The sequence below is a fragment of the Lissotriton vulgaris genome, chromosome 5 (genome assembly GCF_964263255.1).
Source record: "Lissotriton vulgaris chromosome 5, aLisVul1.2, whole genome shotgun sequence".
Taxonomy (NCBI): Eukaryota; Metazoa; Chordata; class Amphibia; order Caudata; family Salamandridae; genus Lissotriton; species Lissotriton vulgaris.
Window position 1 is genome coordinate 1,570,703,476 of NC_141693.1, and position 13,492 is coordinate 1,570,716,967.

Here is a 13,492-nt window from a genome sequence, read left to right on the forward strand (position 1 = left end):
CCAGAGAGAGAAAAACAAAAAAGGAGAAAGGAGAAGGGCAAGAAAGTTAGAAAACCAGTGACAATAGGAGAACACAGTGATGAAAAAGTATTGCAAGAGTCGGATAAAGGGGCATGAAGCATAAACAGTGGCAAAGAAAAGAGGCCCGGGGAATCAAGAGAATGCAGCCTTGTTAGATAGCCCTGTATTCATTAAAGCCAGATGCAGGATCCTGTACTTATTTTATATGTATTTATTTAATTACAAAATTAGGCACTGCTCCTCACCTTTCAAGCTCAGTGTGTTACTATAGCCTTATAGCCCGCCGTAGAGGGCTATACTGGCTAATTAAGGCCCTCTCCAGCGTTAAAGGCCCCAAGCCGAAGGCGAGGGCCTTTAACAAGGGAGAGGGACTTTAATAGCGGTATAGCCCATCTACGAAGGGCTATAAGGCTATTAGAACATTCTGTCACTAGAGGACAGAATGTTCTAACAAAAAAAACAAAGACTTTTGGGAGCGTAAGGGGATTGGAATCACCTCAGGTTCCCTGAAGCCTTTGTTCACAGCCAGAGCTGTAAACAAAGAAACATTGGAATGTTAGAGCTCCAGGCTTATACCAGCCATTATAAGCCCAGAGCACTCCATTGTTTTCAATGGAGCTACCAACATTCCAATGTTCTAATATCTAATTCACTCAACCAGCTTGTCTGTGTTGGCTCTTGGCGCACTCGCCCAGCACATTCACTCATGCAGCTCAGTTATGTTGACTCCGGACTACTCATCCAGATCCATCATGTTGAGTCTCACCTACTCACTCATCCAGCTCAATGTATTGTTCCCATACATGCTCATCCAGCTTAATTGTGTTAACACTAACCCAGTTCAATCATGTTGACTCTCAAGACAATCATCTTTCTTAGTTGTGTGGACCCAGGACAGACTCCTCCAGTGCATTTTGGTTGACTATTTGGTTTGGTTGTGATGTTTCCTAACTCAGTCAGCTGCGACGTGCACACTCACCCTGGCAGATTTTCACAATGCCTGCAATGATGACAGCGATTAGTGCCAGCACCTTTGCGTAGGTAAACATATCTTGCACTCTTGTTCCCCATTTCACGTAGGCGCAGTTCACGAAGGTGAGCAGACCTGGAGGGAGAGAAAGGAGTGCGTTAAAAGCAGGAGCTGGTTCTTACTCTTGCCAACCTGAAAGCATATCACCGAAAACTCTTCTACATTACAAGCAGGGTTCATCATTTGATGGGATTTATGGTTTTATGTATTGTATTGCAGCATTTATATATCACTTTCTACCCACACAGGTAGCAATCCATGCCAAGTAGGGTGTGTGGTTGCAGGGGTGTTGTCTTTGTTATGGGCCTATGAAGGAAGTGTTTCCATGAGGTGGGGTTATCATGTTAAGGGACGCAACGCTTAATAGTGTGATGATTGAGGAATTGTGGGATATACAGGGCAATTTGAGATTTTAATTATCTGGCAGCAACGCTTAGTTCTGCATGTCCCTCTAAGGTGTTCACAATTATTCTTCATAGTCACAGTTCAATTTTGTGTATTTGTTGCTACGCACGTGCAACCTATCTGAGCAATTTATCGTGCTGGTAGGTGAGCGAGTCACATGGAGAGAGTCAGAAATCGGTGATGTGATAAATAGCTAAAACTAGTAACGCTAGACTATGTTCGAGTCCTCTGAGGACTAGAACGGTTTAGTAGACCTTTTCAAAGCATATCTGTAGCTTCAAAGTATACCTGTCCAGATGCTGTAGAGTAGTTAGTTTCAACGGTAATAGATAATTTTAAAAATCACTCCATATTATCTGAATTTACTAGGGCCACAAGGGTACATGTATATAGGGGCAGATTAACAAGAATCTGACGCATATGCATAAATGCGTCAGTTTCCCTGTGCCTCCATCCAAAACCCTTTCACCACCATGGATGCGTCGTATTTACATTACGGATCACATTGGGGCAAGATTTGACAGATGCATCAGAAATTGTGATGCATCTGTTGGCGCAAAAGTGAAGCATTGCTGGTGTAGCTCACGAAAGTGACGCAACTCCAGGAATGCGCCACAACAGATTTGTAAGTCCCATTTAAAAAGCCCTGCATCATTCCTTTTGCCTGGTCTGAGCAGGCGTAAGGATTTTGACGCAGTGAAGGCGTAGAGTGATGCAGTGAAATGTAAATTTCACTGTGTCAGTTTTACATTGCTTTTTGCAGGGGAACACCCACCCTGCATACATTATACCTGACACAGGTATAATATGACGTAGGGCTTTACAATATGACTCATCCCACTAGAAGCATCACATTGTAAATTGCCTGCAATGTGGTGCTTTGTTTACGCCACCGATGCATCACAAAAAGTAACGCAACAGCAGCACAAAAGTGTTGCAAGGGGCTTGTAAATCTGCCCCTTGGTATGTGGTCAGACCAGCTCAAAAGTGGCTGTCGTACCTCTTAATGGGTGCTTCATTTGAGCCTGTGGTTTCCGGTGCTCAGCACCGGCATGTATTTGTCAGCACCGGCACTTATGACATTCTGTCACATGGTGGCGCTGTTTGTTTCATTTAGATGCGAGCACAACAATTGTTTTAAATAAAATAAACACTATGAATGACTAATACCTGCTGCCAAAGCCATTATTTTAGTTTTGGGAGCCTGGAATTGATAGAATTGTCACAGTTGTAGGAGGGGGACTGTTATTAGTTTTTTTCTTACTGTAACTGCAAACACAAGGAGATGATGGACGGAGTGCTGAAACTTTTCACCCACTCACCCCCAGTCTCAGATCTGGGTTGAATCCATCATCGCTCTTTAGCTCAATTCGCCACCCCAGTTCAGGCACAGCTATATGCAAATCAGTCTTGGCCCTGTGCCCTATGGGATCAGTCCAGCCCGATCTGCCAAGCCATTTCTTCCCTGGACCGGAGACAAGCATCCTGGGACCGGTTTCAGGGTAACACCCCTCGTCAGCCAGTCTTGGTTGAATCCAGTGGCAAAGTGAGCAAGAGACCCACGTCGGGGCATACCCTGCCAACTTAGGGCAAACAAAAGCAAACACAAGGAGATGATAGCCGCAGTGCTGAAACTTTTTAGACTTTCACCCCAAGTCACAGATCTGGGTTGAATCCATCATCATTCTTTAGCTCACTTTGCCACTCCAGTTCAGACACAGCTATATGCAAATCAGTCTTGGCCCTGTGCCTCACAGGAACAGCCCAGCCCGATCTGCCAAGCCATGTCTTCCCTGGACCGGAAACAAGCATCCTGTGACCGGTTTTGGAGTAACACCCCTCATCAGCCAAGCTAGCTTGAGTCCAGTGGCAAAGTGAGCAAGGGTCCCACGTCTGGGCATACCCTGAAAACGTCCATCATCTCCTTGTGCTTGCTTTGTTTGCCCTAAGTTAGCAGGGTATGCCCAGATGTGGGTCCCTTGCTTGCTTTGCCACTGGATTCAAGCTAGCCTGGCTGATGAGGGGTTTTACCCTGAAACTGGTCCCAGGATGCTTGTTTCCGATTCAGGGTAGACATGGCTTGGCAGTTCGGGCTGGACTGTTCCCATGAGGCCCAGGCTCGACTGGTTTGCATATAGCTGTGCCTGAACTGAGGTGGCGAAGTGAGCTAAAGAACGATGATGGATTCAACCAAGTTCTGTGACTGGGGAAGTGAGAGTCTGAAAGGTTTTGTCACTCTGTCCATCATTTCCTTGTGTTTTCTTTGTTTGCCCTAAGTTGAGAGGGTATGCCCAGACGTGGGTCCCTTGCTCATTTTGCCACTGGATTCAAGCTAGCCTGGCTGATGAGGGGTATCACATCGAAACCGGTCCCACGATGCTTGTTTCCAGTTCAGGGGAGACCTGGCTTGGAAGTTCGGGCTGGACTATTCCCATGAGGCACAGGGTCAAGACTGATTTGCATATTGCTGAATCTGAACTGAGGTGGCGAAGTGAGCTAAAGAACGATGATAGATTCAATACAGATCTGTGACTGGGGGTGAGTGTCCGAAAAGTTTTGGCGCTCCGTATATCAACTCCTTGTGTTTTTTACTGTAACTGCACAACTGTCAGTAGTAATGGGCAGCGCAAGAGGAAGTGGCCTCCTTACTAGAGCCCTGCCACTTATTTTTTTTACAAATTAAGCACTGCTTTTAATGTTTGGGTATGTAGCAGAACAAAAAGGAGGGTAGGTATATTGGGATGACCATTCTCTAGCTGAACATTTTCCTGAAGACAGCAGTGAGCAGTAGTCAGCAGTGATTATTCTCGTTCTTGATAGCAGAGAGTGCCTCCAAACAGACACCAGTGACCATTCTTCAGGATGTCACCACCAGGAGCACAGAGATGTTGATGGGTGAGATCCTAGCTGTTTTGAGAGGTAGGTTTTTAGATTTTACATTCTCTGGGGTGTCACCTTTTATTCTACTCCCAGACTTTTTAGGAGCAACACCTTTTTTCCCACCAGTTAGGAGAGAAGTACCAAAAAAAAAGAAGATGGGTCCAGAGTCTTCTCATTTGTATGCTTTTCCTGCATTTAAAACCTTTTTTATTAAATTCCCAATGTTGGCAGGAACAAGCCCCATAGTAATGTGGAGAGAATCTAATGCTTGGCACTGAAGAGCTATAATAGTCAGGGCTGTAGCTCTGCCGTATAAGGATTTATTTATCTTTTGGTTTTTCTTTGTATCTTACATGGAAGTGTTGTATTTACCTACCTATTAATATTTATGTCACAACACAATGAATATGTCTTTACTTTTACTTTAAACTCATTTATACCGCGCACGAATCATCCCCAGGCGGATCTCTCGGCACCTTTGAAAGAAGACCTCATGTATAGTGACAACTTAGAATAACCAGGTCTTGAGCATTTTTTGAGCATTTTTTTTAATTGAGGCAGATTAGGGCAGGCACGAATTTGGTTGGGGATGTCGTTCCAGTGTTTGGGGGCCAGACAGGAAAAAGCACGACCACTCATTTTAGCATATCGAGGAATACAGCCTAATTGACACGTTCCAGTCATGTTTCAGGCAGGCTTCAGTAGAGAAACAAATGCAAAAACAACAATTGATGGACAGAATGCAGAACATATCAGACTTGACCCTGTGCCTCAGGATTGAATGACATTGTTCTGCATTCTGTCCATCAACTGTTATTTTTGCATTTGTCAGTGGGATGGGTATGCTCAGACGTGAGTCCCATGCTCTCCACACCACTGGAGTCAAGCTATCCTGGCTGAAGACGGCTGATAGCCAGAAACCGGTCCTAGGATGCTTGATTCCGGTCCAGGAAAGACATGTCTTGGCAGTTCGGGTTGGACTGTTCCCATGAGGCACAGGGTCAAGGCTGATTTGCATATGGCCATGTCTGAACTGGGGTGGTGTGGATTGCAAAAAACGATGGATTTAGGCCCAGATCTCTGTTCTGGAGTGAATGTATGACATTGTTCTGCATTCTGTCCATCAACTGTTATTTTTGCATTTGTCACCCCGAGTGGGATGGGTATGCTCAGACGTGAGTCCCATGCTCTCCACACCACTGGAGTCAAGCTATCCTGGCTGAAGACGGCTGATAGCCAGAAACCGGTCCTAGGATGCTTCATTCCGGTCCAGGAAAGACATGTCTTGGCAGTTCGGGTTGGACTGTTCCCATGAGGCACAGGGTCAATGCTGATGTGCATATGGCCATGTCTGTACTGGGGAGGTGTGGAGTGCACAAAAACGATGGATTTAGGCCCAGATCTCTGTATTGGGGTGAAAGTATGACATTGTTCTGCATTCTGTCCATCAACTGTTGTTTTTGCCTTTGTCACCCCGAGTGGGATGGGTATGCTCAGACGTGAGTCTCATGCTCTCCAGACCACTGGAGTCAAGCTATCCTGGCAGAAGACAGCTGAAAGCCAGAAACCGGTCCTAGGATGCTTGATTCCGGTTCAGGAAAGACATGGCTTGGCAGTTCGGGCTGGACTGTTCCCATGAGGCACAGGGTCAAGGCTGATTTGCATATGGCCATGTCTGAACTGGGGTGGTGTGGAGTGCAAAAAAACGATGGATTTAGGCCCAGATCTCTGTACTGGGGTGAATGTATGACATTGTTCTGCATTCTGTTCATCAACTGTTATTTTTGCATTCAGTAGAGAAACAGCCATCCTCAAGTCACCTATAGTATTTTTAGGATGCTGGACAAAGGGGACCCATGCCTACTCATTGTATCAGAGGTACAGTCCTGAAATGGTGTTCCTCATTCCCTAACAATTACTGACAACTAATCGAACTAAAAGAATCCCGCTGAAACCAAGCCCCCACCAACCAAGGGGGTCCACAGGGCTACATCATATCCCCCACTCTCTTGAATCTCTATATGGAGCCCCTGAATTTGATCCTGCAACAAGCCAAACTAGCATACCACCTTTAAGCAGATGACACACTCAACTCCAAGTAAAAAACTCCTCTCTCATTGATGTTGTACACGTAAAGGAAACTCTAAAAGCTGACTACCTCTCAACCACTTGAAGCTCACCCAGAGAACACGGAACTCCAACTAATCTCTGCAGTGTGCAACGATGCCGCAGCAACCCAAGACTGGCTTATCCATCTCGACACCCTCTGTGGCACCCCACAAACCGTAGACTAAACTACGCATCTGGGAACAGTAATGGACAAGAGCCTGCACATGACAGACCACGTCAACTCAACGGCCAGGAGCGGTATGAATAACCCAAGACTTCTCGCAAAGGTCACACTCTTCATTCACAAATGCGACTTCCAACACCGAGGAGTTAGTAATCTGCTGCTATGCCCCCCTCTTTCTCCCCAGCTATCTCCCCATCTTGACCCCTTTCTCCCCCCCCCCTTTCATATGGGACAGATGGATATGGGGCCAGCCAAGCATAGATTTTGTGCAAACTGTAATACCTGTAACTCTGCCAGTCTGGCCGATCCCCCTAGCACAAACCGCTGATGATTATATGTTATATGTTGTAAGAAGTAAAACAGGGACAGACAAGCATATTCTTTTTGTTGTTGTTGTGTAAACTGTATTACCAGTAACTAAGCCAGTCTGGCTGCTACCCCTGTATTGACAAAACGCTGACGGTTATATGTTATATGTTGTATGTTGTATGAGGCAAAATTAATAAAAATATTATACAAAAAAATATATATATAGTGTCATAGCCAGAATCAACTATGGAAATTCTATGCTTACAGGCACCCCAAAAACTCACCTGGCTCCCAAGAAAGCCACACTCGTCTCGGGAACAAGACTGTTTGATAACGTTACCCCCACACTCACCACCCTAAAATGGCTTCCAATCGAAGCACAATAGATCTTCAAAAGTGTGTGCATTACCCACAAAACACTGCACTTTGTTTCTTCTAAGTGCCTGTCTTGAAAACCTACCAGACCGGCTGGTTAGCAACCAATATGCAGCTCAGACTCACTGATGTTAGACCTGCCCAGATTAAAAAAGAAAGGATCTTATGCAGACTCTTTTTCCAGAAATGCTCCTACAATTTGGAACTCTCTTTCACCAGAAATACGGGGAAACCCCTTCATGGACTCCTTAAGGAGAAACGTCAGAGCACTAGTGCTTCCAAAACACCTACTGCCCAGTAAAAACACCTAGCTCGTCCTTGAACTGAATCGGCAATCCCTGCCTGTATGACTTAAGACCGTGGTTCTTAACCTGTGTTCCTAGGACCCCTAGGGATCTGCCAAGTCTACCCAGGGGGTCCAAGACTACTTAGGAAATGAAATAACATTAACAGATTATTAAAGCATATAAAAAAAGAAGCAACATGTAAAATTTTAAAGCATTCTGTAAACTGGAAGAAATTTGAAATTGGAGGCTAAAAGGTATACTCTGATTGATTCATGGGATGAGTGCAAGTGCTCCAACCTTTCCAATAAAATTAACAGTTTGATTAATTTATATTTGTTTGTGAATTAAATAGAATATTTTATGATTTGTGTATTTTTTAATGAATGTTCATTTACATATTTTTTGTGAATTGTTTTGTGGTTTAATTCATAAAAAATGCTAGCGCTATGCTACTGGCTTTCAAAAATAACTCAGTGGAGGTTCTAGGATTCCAAAAATGATTTAGTGGGAGTCCCAGGGTTCCAGTAATGAATACGGGGGGGGGGGGGGGGGGGGCACACAGAAGTCAGAAGGCTCGGAGCCACTGACATAAGACATTTACAATGCCAATCCTATTCAGATCGATGTAGATATGGCAGAGGTGAAGTGGCCTAGCTAACCCATCCCCTGCTCATGACTCATATTGCATCTTATGTAATTAACCTTATGGGCCTTATTTATGAAGGCCTTGCGTCAGTTTTGCGCCGCCGGTGCGTCACTTTTTGTGACGCACCAGCCGTGTAAAAAATGCGCCTCGTTGCGCCATATTTAAAAAGTGACGCATCTAGGTAGATGCATCACTTTTTAAACCCCTGCGCCACATTATACCTGCGTCAGGTATAATGTATGCAGAGGGGGCGTTCCCCAGCAAAAAGCCTCGTAATAGTAACGCAGTGAAATCTATGAGATTTCACTGCGTCACTTTTAGGACGCTGTTGCGTCAAAATTTTTGCGCCTGCCTCACAGCAGGCGTAAGACTGACGCAAGCCCTTTCACATGGGGCTTTCCCCATGTGAAAGGACGCATTGCTGGAGTTGCGTCACTTTTGTGACACACTCCAGCAATGCGTCACTTTTGCGCTTACAGATACGTCAGAAATACTGACGTATCTGTAACTCCTTGCGACATGATGTGTCATACATTAAATATGAGGCATCAAGAATGTCGTAAGGAGTGCGCAGTGAAAAGTGACGCATCGCTGTTTTCACGCAGCGATGCGTCACTTTTCATAAATGAGGCCCTATGTTCTTTGTCCTGGCCACTGAGCGAGTCAAGTGCATAAAGGGAGTAACTTGGCTATCTGATACGAAAGTGCACCAATATCGTCGGCCTGATACACCAGTACCACCTATAATGCTGACCAGTGACTGAGACGAGACCCCAAGAAAAGGGCTTATATATAGGCATTCTGGTTTTCACTTGTTTATTTTAACAGGTCTAACTTTCTAACCGTATAACATGAATACCGTTAAGACATTGGCTATTAGCCATTAGCAAGTGAAGTAATGTATGCGCCACTCTGGCCTAGTTTTACAAGTAGTTGTATCCAGCATCCTGGGCTAGTAGAATGGCCCCATCTCTGACACTTGCCATTGCATTCCACAGACACAAGGACCAGTAGAAATGCAACATTATATCATATGTTCAATATAGTTCATAAATACATCTATGAAAATATTGTGCATATATGTAAATAAATAGCAGTTTTCAAAAAAGAAGAAACACTCTCAAAATAACCCAATGCATTTCGGGTCTCTCGTGACCCTTCCTCAGGGGTATGGTAAAGTTTTCAAAGAGCAAGAGTTCAACATTCAAAATCCTCAGGGAAGATTCAGGTAACGAATCTACAACAAAATATGTATGAAATTCAAAATCAAGATTGCATATGTCTCAAAGCATATCAAAAAACATTCCAAGTTCTTAAAACCACACTCATGGCGATCTCAGGGTGTGGTTTGCATTTACCCAATATCCAATTATTGAACCCTCAAGACATGTGATCTTTAACAGAATGTGCAAAATCAGTGGTGTTGATAAAAGTGAGAGCAATACCAATTATCATAGAACCAATGTCAGCCATCTATCTGTGTCAAAAACAGATGGAAAGTGAATGTGTTATAGATTTGTGCCAATGAGAAGAATGAAGGAATAAAAATGGTCAAAAGCCCACGTGTGATAGTGCTGGTGAATTAAAAACAGGCATGCTGAAAACCAAAATAAAGTATTGTGTATACCGTCAGGTCTCCAACAAGATGCTAATTTCAAATAATTCACTTCAACTTCAACCTAATCGCCCCGCTCTGTAATCAAAAAACGCCTGGTCAGGGCAGGCGTTACCTTCTGGAGATATTTGCGCTTAGCGCGAATATTTCCAAAACTAAGCCATTGTTGGTAATAGTGATAGCGAAATTAGCGACTGTTTCCAGTCACTAACATCTTGGAACGCCCACTTTGCATATCATTAGCGATGATTATCGCTGACATGCAAATCGGGCCCCAAGATGATCGCTATCTCCTACTAGCTGTTGCTAACACCAGTTAGCGACAGCTAGGTAATAGGGCGATAAAATTATCGCCGCTGTAGTGGGAAAAAGTCCCGCTAAAGCGGCGATAATGGCCCTTGGTAATATGCCTCTTTATTTTTCTGGCTACTCTCTTGAACGGGGGTTCCGGATTGTCAGACTAATGCCTTTTAACGCAAGAAATAGGAGTGGTTATTGACTTTCTCCTGTAATTCCATACATACGCGTTAATTCATCTACACTGCTCTGGTTCTTTATATGTAAGAAAGTCGGGTGGATGAGAAGTTCAGGCAGCTGTGGGTATTTCTGTTTGTTTCAGATGCCTTAAATTGTAATCTGGAATATTGAGGAGATAATATTGTGATACTTTAATGCCACCGGCCAGACAATCGAGGACAAAAATATCAAAAGGAAAGTACGCACAGGGAAGTTTAGCTTTAATATTGTTACTCCACGTTGTTATAACTCCACATCCAAATACCTTGAAGATATATTTTTGTCAAGATACGTATGTATCAAGTTGGGTATAGAAAAGCTATACAAATGTATCTGCTGATATCTTTGTTCTTGCTTATTGGCTGTGATACAAAGGTATATCGCTATTTCACACTCGTGAGAGCACTGCGACAAAAGAACTTCTGCAAAAACATGCTCTCCGCAATATAGACTGAAGGCCCACCTTGCATTAATATCATAATCTCACTACAACAATGTGCACGTTCATGCAGCCAAGGTCACTCCCCACGTAGTTTAGGGCTGCTGTAGTTGGTGTGTTAACTGTAGCACCTGGGGGCACGTGATGGTTTAATCGTGGGAGTAAGTGCAGGTCGGAGTTTGTCCAGAGAGAAAGTTATTTAAACCCCCAGTCTTTCTTTTGCACCCCTCCTTCCCTCATCCCCGGTTCTGCAAATATGACTATGCGGGTCGAGCTGTGCCCGGCTTGCATGTCCTACAACTCTCTTCTCCAGCCACTGCTTCCTCTCTCATGTGTCGCCACCCCACAAAAAGTGTACTCGGGCGCAGATACATGCCCTATAAGTCGTATGGCCTTCGCTCTAATGAATGTTTATGTTATGTCTCCATTCTCAATCCTAGTAGGGCCTTTATGACGCCCTGCCCCTCCCATACCACGCTCCCCTATGCCCAAGGATGTCCCGGGGTCTCGTTGTCAAGCTGGTAATCTGCAACTCACACGACAGAAAAGGCTCGGGGGCGGGGCCTGGTGCTCCCCACAGGCCGGCGCCGCTACCCCCACCCTGCTAAAGCGTGCCAAAGGTCGCCCGCACCTCCTCCCGAGCTCCTATCTCTCTGTCTTTTGTCCTCGCAGGAGCTGCTGCCGCTGATGTTTTGACTTCCTGCAGTTCCTGTAAATAGCATTAAACAGCCAGGAATTAGACAGCGCGCGCGCGGGGGAGGGCGAAGTCCAGAGTTCCCGTCGTGTGAGACTGGAAGACGCACTTAAGGGAAGAAGAACCGGGTGATATGAAACAGTTTTATTCTGGAAAGAAGGTTATTCTGAGTGAAAATGTAATTATTTCCATGGCCCAGCCCCATACATAAATCTAGCCTGAAGAATTGGGAGATTTGCCCACGATCACACTGTGTGGTCGAGTGACAATAAACCAAGTGAGAATTTAGACCATTAGACGAAGCACCTCACAAGGCCTGGATTCAATTAGGTAACTTTATATTTACTTAGGTGTTTTATAATACTTAGTTCAGCTCCTTAAATGACGTTATTGTAATTAAAGTGATCCCCCGGAGTCGTACCCCAAAAGAAGTAAATTGCTGCATTTTTGGAACTCCTCTTTTCTTAGAATTCTGTATTATTTAGACAAGGCCAGCACATCTAGTGTATTGTCAAGAGACAGGGAAATAGCCTCGGGGGGGATTCTAGCAGAAGGTTCTGCCTCTATCAAGTGACTCATATATAAATATCTAGGGGGTTTCCCTAATGACCCCACAAAACCTGGGCATCATACAAGTAAACATAAATGTGGTACATTGTCGTAAACGATCATACATTAGTTATTAACACAATGAATACTTAAATTAGTCATTGGTATATAGGTCTGATTTCAATATACATGGTTTATTTGACTCATTGGTGGTGTAACAATCTTCACTCTTGGTAATAGTAATTTTAAAGGATGTCTCTTTGAAATTAACATTAAACATAAAAGTGAACACAAAAAAAGTCAAAGAAAAGGAAAGTAATCGCAGAAATGTTATATACAACAAAACAAATGAAACAACTAGAATCTCGTTCCAGTCTTCTGGTTGATTTGAGCAATGTGGCTGCACTCCTTATTTAATGTGCAGTCCACATAGGCGGTATAGTCCTTTGAATGGTATGATATAGAGGACCTCTATTTCTTTAGTATGTGACCGGATTGTTATTTGGTGAATTTAAGATTTCATGGCTCCTCCAAAAGACAATGTAGACGCGTTTCAGCCCTCGTTACTGTGGGCCACCTCAGGACAATGGAAGAAAAAAGTACATTGAGTATCAGTAGCGTGGTGTTCTCTAGGCAGTAAGATTGTCCAGGTATGCAGGGTGCTTGCTTCTTTTTTGTGTTCAATTTGATGTTTAATAATAACTTTAAAGACTCACTCCAGAGCACCAAGAGTGAATATTGTTATGCCACCCATGAGTGAAATAAATGATGTATTTTGAAATCAGACATATCTATCAACTGACTCAGCATTTTATTGGCCTTAATGAAACTATGGAATGTAGATGTGGCAGAGATGCAAAGGGGGGGAACTCCCTCCTGGCGAGCAGTTTGAGGTGCTTTCTCATTTTTCCATTTGAAGTGATATTCAAGCATATTACATATAAGCATAAATGTACTCGTCCCTAACAGGGATGTCCAGTGTTGGCCCACAAGAGGTGGAACCCGTCAAGATTTTCAGAGCAGTCATGGATATCTGAAGCAAATTTAGATTACCAGGACCTGCATTTATGGCCCGTGGATAGCCTGACAATCTGCCATAGCTTGTTGGACACCTGAAGTCTAGGGCTAGGCTGTTGTAAATGGTACGTAGAATTGAGTCACTTAAACATATGTTCAGTTCTGTAGTAAGATCTAGGCCTAAGTGAAATGATCTCCTGTGAGTCTGAGTCCGGGAGCATGCTCCAAAGTCCTTTAAATATGGAAGGAGTGTAGATGTATCCAACTGGGGGCTCTTGCCTGAGGTGGTGCCTGGGTGTTCAGGGGCTCAGCCCCTACTTGCAGCTGCGACTGCTGGATCGATAGATGATCTATGCCATCAACCGATAATCAGCCATTTTGCTTTCCTGATAGCGGGCAGTAGACCCATGACGGAT

General features: G+C 44.1%; 1 protein-coding gene across 2 annotated transcripts in view; it reads right to left on the minus strand.

The window, feature by feature from the left end:
• SLC7A7 (solute carrier family 7 member 7) overlaps positions 1 to 13,492 on the minus strand; it is a 188,460-nt gene that overhangs the window by 38,884 nt on the left and 136,084 nt on the right. For both annotated transcript variants that reach the window (XM_086923651.1, XM_086923650.1), the window contains exon 3: positions 1,001 to 1,126. In XM_086923651.1, coding sequence (XP_086779777.1) covers positions 1,001 to 1,126 — 126 coding nt within the window. The remainder of the gene's footprint in view (positions 1 to 1,000; positions 1,127 to 13,492) is intronic.